This window comes from Hyaena hyaena, unplaced genomic scaffold, assembly GCF_003009895.1.
Source record: "Hyaena hyaena isolate Hyena2069 unplaced genomic scaffold, ASM300989v1 scaffold_20, whole genome shotgun sequence".
NCBI classification, from domain to species: Eukaryota; Metazoa; Chordata; class Mammalia; order Carnivora; family Hyaenidae; genus Hyaena; species Hyaena hyaena.
The window spans coordinates 2,197,864-2,208,972 of NW_024080652.1; the positions used below are offsets into that span (position 1 = coordinate 2,197,864).

General features: G+C 57.5%; 1 protein-coding gene across 2 annotated transcripts in view; it reads right to left on the reverse strand.

Moving 5' to 3' along the window:
• Positions 1–4,757: 4,757 nt before the first annotated feature.
• Positions 4,758–11,109, reverse strand: part of CARD11 (caspase recruitment domain family member 11) — a 108,955-nt gene continuing 102,603 nt past the window's right edge. For both annotated transcript variants that reach the window (XM_039226090.1, XM_039226089.1), the window contains exons 23-25: positions 8,914–9,038; positions 7,464–7,579; positions 4,758–6,418 (exon numbers count right to left, since the gene is read on the reverse strand). In XM_039226090.1, coding sequence (XP_039082021.1) covers positions 6,214–6,418; positions 7,464–7,579; positions 8,914–9,038 — 446 coding nt within the window. In that variant the 3' untranslated portion in view covers positions 4,758–6,213. The remainder of the gene's footprint in view (positions 6,419–7,463; positions 7,580–8,913; positions 9,039–11,109) is intronic.

Sequence of the window (11,109 nt, forward strand, 5' to 3'; positions counted from 1 at the left end):
AGAGCGAGCCTCCAATCCCTGCTCAGCTCACTGGCCTGGATGAGCAGATGCTCAACAGGACAGAAAATCGATGTGAGGGCGGGAGGGCTCCCTGCGCCGGGTACCCCACCCCCACTCCCACGGGGCCCGGCCGCACTAGAGCTTTCTGGCTGCAGATATTCTGAGCTCCGCGGGCGACGTGACCCAAGGGCAGCCTCTCAAAAGTGGCCGAAGCCAAGAAATGCAGTCCAGCAACCAAAAAAGGAATCCCCAGGCTTGAGTTCCTTCACTCAAGCGAACACGCTCGTGCTCACCCTGTGCGGCGTGTTTGCGCTTCCCCCTCGGCTTCTCTCACCGCAGCTGCCTGGGCCTCTTGGGGAGGGTTGCCCCCAAGCCCCTGCCCTAGTCCTTGCCCGGGAGCCTCTCTTGTCCTCCTCCTGACAAAAAGCTCCAGGTCTGGGAATGACAGCGCTGTCCTCAAGAGGAGAGGGAGGGAAGGAAGCTGAGTAGGCGGTCAGACAGTCAGTGGTGGAGGGGACAGCGTACCCTGTTACACAACAGTCCCTCTTTCCTTTCCGCTAGAGGTAGCTTGGACAGGCTTCTGTGTCTGCCCCAGGATCTTTGCACCTGCGGTGCTCACTGCTTGAATGCTCTTGCTTCATAGCTTTTTCATGGCCTTTTGCCATTCTCTTCAGGCCCCTCCTCAAATGTCACCTCCTCAAAGAAGCCATGGCATCTAAACAAGCTCTCCTGTGGCAGATGTTGTTTTCTCTCTTGAAGACAGTCCTGTTTTCTGTTGGAGCCACACTGTCAATAGTCCCAGGGTGCAGATAGGACTCAGGGCAAATGAGGCATCAGGGAATGATTGCTGGGGGTCTGGGAAAGGTGTTCCTCCTTAATAAAGGAGAGATCCTTCCTTCTTATTTTGGGCACCAGATGTGAGGATGTGATGTCTGGAGCCGTGGCAGTCACCTTGCAGTGCTGAGGGGACCACCCTGAAGAGGAAAGCCAACTGCCGTCTTGAACAACAAGAAGGTCTGGTGATTTCTTTCTACAAGGCACTAAGCAATTGGGGCCGAGTTCCAACAGCCTCTTGGAGATGAACCATGTGCTGCCAGTTGGCCACGGTCCTCACCAGTCCCTACTGCCCCCTTCACTCAGTCACATCCTTGACGGGCCCTGGGCAAGTCCAGTGGCAATGTGGTGACTTGCACTTAACTGTGTGTCCGTCCCAGCAGCAGCCGGCACCCAGTTACTGTGGGGGAGGGGTAAATAAGACAGAGCAGCCCTCCATCCCGTGAAGCTTATGGTCAAGGGCTAAAGACGATCGAGAGAGTCACTCCAATGTGGCTGGCAAGGCGTGACAAAGGTGTGCACCTCAGCTCAGGTTAGGGAAGGCCATCCTCCCCTCGAAGTGACAGTTTAGCTGACACCTGATGCACAAGTAGGAGTTAATCAGGCAGAGTGAAGGGAACAGCACATCACAGAAGAGGAACAGCCTGTGTGAAGCCCCAGGAGACAGAGGAAAAACAAGGGGGGATGATGTGGTTGGGAGTGACAGGAGTGGGTGCGGGAGAGTCCCGGCCCCCACCCACTTTCGAGAGGCAAGGTTCGGTGGGCGGGGTGGAGGCTGTGGGACGGGTGGGGGTGAATGGATTCAGCAGGGAGCTCATAATTTAATCAACAGGATGAGAAATAGAGGCAGTGTGTGTGAGAGAGAGAGACAGAGACACAGGGAGAAGTAGAGATACATAGAGATGCAGGTGAGAGCATGCTGGTATCGCCTAGCTTTCTGGCAGAAGGATTGAGTCAGGGGTGGGTGGGGAGGGACAGGCTGGGGGTGTGAGGGGTGAATCTGGCTTCAGGCCTGTGTGGACCTGAGAGGTTGGGAGCAGGTGGAGTGGGGTCCCAGCATAGACCTCCCGCCTCTCGCCCACCGCCTTCCAACCCAGAGCAGCCCCAGGTGTGAGGGTCTTGGAGCCTCCGTGCTGACAGAGGCCAGAGGGGGCAGCCACACGCCCGTCTGTCTGACCCGGGTCTGCGGGCCGTACGATGGAGCCGTGCGGCCCCCGTTGAGGGGGACGCTGGGGAAATGATGCAGGACCACAGCCTCAATGTTTGTCGAGGACGCAATGGGGTGGCCTGAAGGAGAGACCCCAGGTCTGACGTGAGGGCAGAGTGGGCCGAGTTCTCCGTCGCACAGCAGGCGGGGGGTAAGAATACACCTTGCTTGTATGGGACACGAGTGGCTTCCTGCTCGGAGCACGGGGATGGGGCAGAGTGAGCCTTGCCCGCACGGCCTTCTCCGGCGCGCATCCGAAGCCTGTGGACATTGTATCTATCAGACACGGTGCAGAATTCCAGATGAAAAGCCCAAGGGGCCCGTCCCATCTTCCCGGGGAGCCTGGGCCCTCACCTCGGCCTCCGGGTGGCAGTGGGGCCTGACAGGTGTGTTACACCCGTGGCTTCTTCCAACCTGGTGGCCCCACAAGGTCTGATTTGTTCTTAGGATCTCTTTCTCCCATTTCTCCAGGGCCCCGCAGCCTGGGCATCCAGAGAGGACGTCTGGCCTGAGAGTGGTGGGCTGGCCTGGGTGGATTGGGGTCAGCGAGCAGCAGGTGGGGGACGGTGGGGAGGGGGTAATGACACTTTCTGTTGCTTTTAGTTTGCTTTCCTGGGACTTGAAAGTAAGACGAAAACTGGAAGTTCAGCCTCATTTGGACCCCCCTCCCCTGGCCAGAGAACCCCTGTATCTACCCCTGGAGATTTCCCTGATCTCTGGCCTTCAGAGACTTTCCCGAAGCTGTTGGAACTCCTGCAGGAGCACTCTGGGTGATACGGCGGCTGGAGCAGGTGCTCGGAGCTGCGCTTCCCCATCAAGCGGCCCTAACGTTCCGGCTGAGCTTGGCAGGACTGCCCTACACAGATCCAGGAGAGGGAGCACAGCACTGCTGGAAGCCGACACCCACCTGGACAGACATGTGTACAGGCTCAGTGCGGCTCAGAGGTGTCCCCTTCCTGCGTTCCCCACCCCGACCCCAAGTGGGGCCTGCTTACAGAGACACCCCAGTCTGCTCAGGCGACCGTCTGAGAGAGGAAACCCACGTCCCTCTCCATCTCACAGTTCTGAGACCCGGCCCCACACCAGCTGCTGCCCCCAGTCCCTGGAAGAGCAGTGGGCGTGCTGCCAGCCACCAGGGCCCCGCCTCTGAACCAGAAGGTGCAGCGGACAGCCTGTGGCCGGCAGATCAGCCAGGCCGGGCTGAGTCCCAGCTTACCAGCTGTGTGACCTTGACCTCGGTCCAGCGACTTCGCCAATCTGAGCCTCTCTCCTCCTGCATGAAATGAAGAAGGGTTTTGGGATCAGTAAGTAAGAGAACATTTAGAGAGTGCTTGGCACTGAGGGGGAGGGGCTCCAGAAACAGCTGTTACTATGCGCCGACCCTAAACGCATCGGCCATTCGTCTTTAGGGGATCCTAGGACTCCTCGGGAATCTGAGAAAGCCTGGACGTTCTCCCCAGAAAAGCGTAGATCTACACCTACAGCATGGCTCCAGGGGATCCCGGATGTGTGGCTCATGTCCTTGGAGGTAGACCAAGTATCCGTCACCGGTGTTATCAGCCTGGCACAGTCTCCCTTCTTGAGCCGGGGGCCCCAGGCTCTGGAGGGACACAGCCCCACTGTGCATCCCGCTGCCTCCTTGAGCCCCGGGCTGGCTCCCAAGGAAAACCCGGCTCGCAGACTGGTGTGACAACTGGAGCTGCAGCCAGGGTGTGCGGAGAGCTCTGGCCACCTCCCTGCCGCCCGGCCCCACGCGGGCCCCACTTTCCTCCCCAGGCAGCCTTGGGGCTGCCAGGTGCTGGGCTGTCGGCGAGCCAGAGCAGATGATGTCAGGGATTTCCTTTGAAATCCTCACTGGTAGCGAGTCCCAAGGTGCCAAGCCCCAGCCTCTTGCTGACTTCACGGTTCCATGCAGGGACCCACCCAGAACACAGCCTCATTCCTGACCTTCTTCCTGGCTGGCCCGTCTCATTAACATATGCACAGCCCTGCAGCTCGGGGAGCCTGGTGAAAGTTACTCGGGGGCAATAAAGAACCCATCACCATTTTTCCCCCCAGGTACCCTTCCCCATGTGGCTTTTCTTCACCCCTCCTTGTCTTTCCCCCACCCCCCTGTAAATTATAAGCAAGCCATGGGTTTGGTTCTTTCTGCACAAGCCTGAGAATCTGGGGTTAAATAAGTATAAATAAATCAGCAGACCTTTTACTCGGGGACCCTTTTCCAGTCACGTCTGTCCCTTTGGCTCTAAGTACTTTACAAGGAAGTGCAGGGTCTGGGTGGAGACACAATCACCTGGGCTTGGGGACAATTTGCGGTTGAACGTGATGCTCTGACAAGATGGAAGCAGACAACCTTCGGCTCCCGTAGCTCCTCATGAGGTGGGCGGCTTATCTGGCCCTAAATAACCACAGCGTGGCCTCCAGACAAAAGGTTTCTCCGAATCCGGCACACCCGGCTTGATTGGGGGGCTGCTGCGGAAAAGGCGGCATCACCAACTGACTCTGAAAGAATGCTGTTTTCAGAGGCGTCGCCCTCCCTGGCAAACTCTGGTCTCAGAGGTGTAGGGTCAAATCATCATGGAGGGAAAACTTGACTCTGGGGCAAAAATGTAGCAGATCAGCTGCCGCCCATGGTATCTAAGACTGAGGATTGTTCCTCCATCTGTTAAGCACAGCTTTAGACCTCAAGTAACCAAGGACTGAAGTGACTGCCATGTAACATAAGATAGATTTATTTCTGTCGCTTGTAAACAAAACCCAAGCAGCAGTCCCGGGCTCAAGTGCCATCAGCGATGCTGACTCCTTTTCTCTCTCTGTTCCACCGTCCTCTGTGTAGGGTTTCCATTCTCAAGGTTGCCTTGAGGTGACTGCTGGAGCTCCAGCCATCACAGCCGTATTCCAGGCAGGAAACAGGAGAAAGGACTGTTGATCCGCATCGTCTTTCCCCCAAACCTTGTCGCCTCACATTTCCTTGATGACCTCAGCTGCAAGGGAGGCTAGAGGATAAGGTCTGTTAGCCGTACATAGTTTCCCAGAATCAAAACGGGATTCTGTGAGTAAGGAAGGGAATGCGGGTATTGGCTCTTCACCCAGCAGCTGCTCCCGCATTTCCCTTGAACACCCCGAGCAGGCAGTGACCCTGGCCTGCCAGTACCCAGTTGCTGAATACATAGCATGGTGCCAGGCTGGACGTGGCCCGGTGCCTGGCTTGGCCACACCCGGGCGTGTCCACACTGGGAAAGTCTGCATGAAGCGGGTCAGGGAGAAGACTGGTTCTAGAACCCACAGGGCCTTTGCTCTCTGCCGTGGAGGGAGCCACGGCTTTCCTGCACGCACACCCAGCCCAGCTCCTGGCGGTGGGAGCAAACCCGATAGAGCCCCTTACCCCCCATGCAGGGTGATGTGAGGCTGCAGACAGAGGATCAGAGAGTGAGTGAGGGGCCCTGGCCTCGGGATGGGAGGTCCGGGGGGCAGGGTGACTTTGGGGTGGGGTCTGGAGGGCAGGGTGACCTTCTAGGAAGGGTCCTTCTTGGAGTCACTCTACAATTTATCACCCAAATTGGGACGCATCGTCGTCAAAGGGGGTAAGAATAATCACACCCAAAGCCCAGACGCAAATCAGGTCCATTCTGGGGGGACCGCGACGCAGGGTGCCCCCCCTCCCCACTGCGAGGGACCTGGGGCCTGACCTAAGCTTTCCCGGAAGCGGTGTGCAGGCCACGGAGGTGCCGGGAGCTGAGCCCCTCCGCAAACGACTCAACAGCAAGAGCTTTGAGAAAGGTTGAAAATGAGGAAATGGAGAGGTTTTAATGCAGAGAAATGACAGCACGGCACATGCTTCCCCATCTGCCCCAACTGTCTGTCCGGCCAGGGAATGGGCATGTCGTGTGTCCCCAGGGCTGGCGGGGGCCCCGAGGTCAGGGTGCCACACGTGGCCTGCACACCTGTCCCAGGCGTTACATTCATCCGCTGTTCCGGCTTCTGAGGGATCGCTGGCCTCGCGCCTGGCATCTCGGCCTCTGTGCTGATGGCCCGATGACGCGGTGCCAGGTCGGCCCATCCCCAGCTGTGGGGGGCCCGTCCCCGCAGCCGAGCCTGCGCCGGGGCTCCCCCAAGGGCTCCGTGCCCCACTTGCACCCGCAGCGCTGCCGCTCAGACTTGAGGACCCCGCCTCACAGCTGGTCCTCGTCCACCCAGATGGTCTTGCGTTGCTCCTCGCTGATCTTGTCCTTGAGGACGCGCAGCAGCTCCTCCACGCTGCCCCACATGTCCGCCTCCACTGTGGCGTACAGGCAGGGCAAGGCCTCCAGCTCCTTCTCCTTGAGCCGGCACAGCCGCAGGAACTCCTCCTCTGTCTCAGGCCGAGGCAGCATCTTCCTGTGGGCAGGGGGTGGGGAGGCGGGACATGAGGCGCTGTGGGAGCTGCCCTGCCCGCCCTGTGGCCTGCCACCTGCCACGCTGGGTCCCCTTCCAACACAATGCCGCGCCCCTTTATTCCATTCACTGTGGAAATCCCAAGAGGTGGGGCTTAAAAAATATTTTAAATTTTTCTTTCTTTCTTTTTTTTTTTTTTAGTTTTCTTAGTTGCCTCTGCCAACATGTGTTCATTTCTTGGCGGGGGACAGTGGCTGTCAGGGCACATGAGCAATGGTGAGGTGGGGGCTTCTGTCTCGTTTGCTTGTTCATGGGGCCACTAGTGCCAGGCACTGAACAGGTGCTTAGAAAAGATCTGGAACAACAGGGGAGTGGCCTACCCTCTCTGTGCCTCAGTGGTAGCCTCGGGGAGCAGTGGTGGGGTCAGGGATGATGCCACGTGACAGCCAGGCCCCAAATCCCACAGCCAAGCCTTCAACAAAGGCTTCACCTTGAACGTGGATTCAGAATTGGACTTTCCCCATCCTCACCACCCGCCAGACAGGACCTGGGTCCCAGCTCTTGCCCTAGGTCCCAGCCTGTCTCCACAGAGCAGCTGGAGAGAGTCTTTTACACCCCGTGTTAGGTCAGGTCACTCGGCGCAGCTGGGAACCCCTGGCCTGCAAGGCTTCCTCCCTGTGCTGCCCACCACACTGCTGGCTATCGCTGTCCCCGCCTGAGGTCTAGGGGGCCTCTCCCTCTGCACCTGCCCAGCCCACGCTCACTGCACTGGGGCTGGTCCAACGTGGGCTTCCCTTCCCCAGGCACCAGGGTCCCGCGGCCACCACCTGCTCTGCACGTGTCCTGCCCCCACCCCGCCCCGGCACATGTTGTGTGTGCCTCTTATGGCCTCCACCGCTGCAGGCAGGGGCCGAGTCTGACCTACGCTGCGGCCGGCACTCAATGAGGACCTGGTAAAGGGGTGAGTGGGGGCACCAAGCAGCCAGCTGTACCTGGTGGGAACTCCAGAGGCGCGGTGGGGGGAGTAGGGGGTGTCTCAGGGCCCTACCTGAACCTTTTGATGTTCTTCTCTGACACCCGAATGAAGAGCACAATGGGGTAGATCCTGGACTTGATCAAGTCTCTGGTGCAGCCGATCCCAGCCTCCAGCAGACAGTGCTTGTCCTGCAAGCACAGGCGGCACTGTCAGCAGTTCCCCGGCCCCTCTGGGCAGCTGGGCGGCTGAGGCAGGGCCTGTGGGGCAGGAGCAGGGGCCAGAGGCCTGGGTGCCTCCAGCTGCACCAGGGAGTGACCCGAGGCAAGTCAGTTGGGCGAATGACTTTAAATGCATAACTCAAAGTCAGCTTCAAGAGCGCCTGCCACTCCCCTTGGCGCACAGTGGCATTCCTGGTACTAGGCAAGGGTGGAAAACTCCAGAAAGCTGAGCTGGGGCTGGATGATCTTGGGAATGTCGGCAAGGTTTCTTGGGAAGGATTCCCTGGCACCCCTGAGCTCATCGCTTCTGAAGGACAATCTCTGTTTTGCTGAAAGGGTCACATCAAAACCAAGCAACCCCCCAATGCCCAAACCCTCTGCCTTGAAATCGAACATGGTTGTAAAAGACAGTGCACGTGCCCCTAAGCATGCAGCTCAGTGAATCTTCACAACCTGACTGTGCACCTGCCCCATGCTCTTTCTGGTCACTGCCTTCATTCCCCCTGCCTAGCATGGCCACCACCCAGACCCCCCAATGGCACAAATCCACTGGGAGGCTTCACTTTTCTGGCGATAACCCTGCCCGCCCACGTTCAATCTACTTCATCATATTCCCTCAACTGCTGTGGCCCAGACTTAAAAACCAAATGAGTGGCCCCAGGCTGCAAGCTCTGCCCATGCATTCAATTGCGTGAGTGACAACATGGGGATGTGCCGGGTGGCAGACGCGGGGCTCCGGTGGGTACCTGCTCCCGGCCCCCCATCCAGGGGCACTGCAGAGATGACCTCCCGAAGCCAGAGTGGCATTCAACTGATAGCTTTGCTCTCTCAGGGTCCCAGAATGAGAAAGAACGCAATGCAGGGGGCTAATAACAGTCACACCACCCAGCTCTGGAAGGCTCTAAACTGTGTGCAGAAACCTCTCCCCTGTGGCTGCCAATAACATTTCTCCTGCTCTATCCCCCCTAGAGGGGAACATGCCTCCTGTCGCCTGCTTGCTCTCCTGTCTCTCGCCCTAACACGCGCTCCCTCTATCTCCGGCCCCTGTTATCACAGCTGGGCACGCACACAGCCCTAGACAACGCGAGCCGGAATGCCAGCACCGGGGAGCCATTGGAAATAGTAGCTTCAAAATATAAACGTGCACGTCAGAGCCCAGAGAACGAGGGTGTGTGGAGAGGCAGCACTGGGCAGGTGAGAAAAGAAGGGAAGGAGGTTTGCCCGCAGGGAGGGGAGAGCGACTCCGCACCCTGCCCCTGTGTGTGGCCGAGGCAGCCTCACAAAGACAAGGGACCCCACCTCACCTTGGCGGCCACAGCTTCAATGTTGGCGGGAACGATGCATTCGAAAGTGTTGGGGTTCTTCTCTCGGGAGTAGATGATGGTGTCCGTCTTCTGCTTCCTGAGGAACTCGTCCCTGGTGACCACATCTGTGGACAGAGGGCCAGTCCTGAGGGCAGCACAAACCCCCCTGTTCTGGACTCAGCAGGACTCCATGTTGATCCCCTGCTGGCCATTTATTTATTTATTTTTTTAATTTTTAAATGTTTTTATTTATTTTTGAGAGACAGAGTAAGTGGGGAAGGGGGCAGAGAGAGGGAGACACAGAATCAGAAGCAGGCTCCAGGCTCTGAGCTGTCAGCACAGAGCCTGACGTGGGGCTTGAACTCATGAGCTGTGAGATCATGACCTGAGCTGAAGCCAGACGCTCAACCGACTGAGCCACCCAGGCACACCTCCTACTGGCCATTTAAATGAACCGTAGCTCCTCTGCTAGACTGGGAGGCTTCTCAAGGGCAGGGTTGAGGTCATAGTTCCTTACACTTGCCACAGCAGCCCCAGAAGAGCTGCTTAGTAAATTCTCAGCATTAAGTTTCATTGGACAAAGTAGCTCAGGCACTGAGGTGCCATACTGGTGAACTGCCTACCATGAAGGATTTCCTGCTTTACTCATCTACCCATCCATCCATTCATCTACCTATCCACCCATCTACCCATCTAGTCATCTAGCCATCCATCCATCCATCCATCCATCCACCCTCCATCCATCCACCCATCCATCCACCCATCCATCCACCCTCCACCAGCTCATCTAGCCATCCATCCATCCACCCATCTAGTCATCTAGCCATCCATCCATCCACCCAACTGTCCATCTATCTATCTAACCATCCAACCAACCATCCATCCATTCATGTACCACCCACTCACCCACCCTCCCATCGACTTATCTGTCTATCCACCATCTATCCATCCACCCAACCATCCATTCATCTACCTATCCACATCTCCACCTCCACGTATCCAGCCAGCCAGCCAGCCAGCCAGTCCCCCACCCCCCATCCCTCCATCCATCCACCTATCCATTAAATTGATTTTTATTAAAATTTAGTATTTATTGAAAATCTACTAAGGATCAGGCTTTAGAATAAAAATAAGATAAAACATAGCTGTTGTTGTACTTGAGAACGTGTGACCTAACTAGGAAGAATATGGGATACAGAAAATTATGCAAAGATTTAGTAGGTGCAGCAATGGGCTACTTATTGTGGCAGCAGAGAGAAGGAATGGAGGAAACAGGAGAGCAGACAGACTTCCTAGAGGAGGAGGTATGCACTGAAGACCCCATTCACTAGCCAGGTGACCCCAAATATTATCTTTAACCTCTTGGCCTCAGGTTCTCCATTTATAAAAATAAAAGAGTGGTCAGCTCAGGCCTGGAACTCCCTGCATAAGCCCAGGCTGGTCGGAGGAGCCCACACTAGACGGGGTTTGGCATGTACACTCCAGGATGCACAGGAAGGCAGTTGGAAGGGATCTGGGGAAGAGCCAGTGGGGAAGTGCTGCAGGTCTGTGGGTGCTTTTGGGGGACAGAGGCGGCCTAGAGCCCCCGCCCTACAGTGCCCACAGCCCCCTGGCTGGGACAGCACCGAGGGGAAGACAGGGCACTTTATGTTACACACCTTTCATAGAACTAACACAACCCCAGGGACACCGTGTGGCTGCGATGGGGTGGCTCTGGACGCCCAGAGTGTAACTACGATGACGCCGAGGACAAGTGCAGCTCGCAGCCAGGACGGGGCTCAGCGTGCAATCAGGGCCCCCTAGATGGCATCCAGGACAAGGAGGCCCTGGCGATGGGTGGCTTGCCTCTTAACCTAAGGGCTCAGAGTGGGGACCCCAAGTCACGTCTCCTGACCTGTCTGTCACCTTTGCCCTGAGCGCTCAGCATGAATGGTGAGGGGATGGCCTGCTCCCCCGGCTCTGCAGCCACGGTGAACTCTGAGAGGGTCCGAGACCCTCCCTTCCCGAGTGCCCCAGGCCAGGCAGGACTTCTGGCTCTCCTGCCGCCCTATAGGACGGAGGAGGAGGAGGAGAGGGAGGAGGAGGAGGAGAGTGCGGAGGAGGAGGAGGAGAGGGCAGAGGAGGAGGAGAGGGAGGAGGAGGAGAGGGAGGAGGAGAGGGAGGAGGAGGAGGAAGAGAGGGAGGAAGACGAGAGGG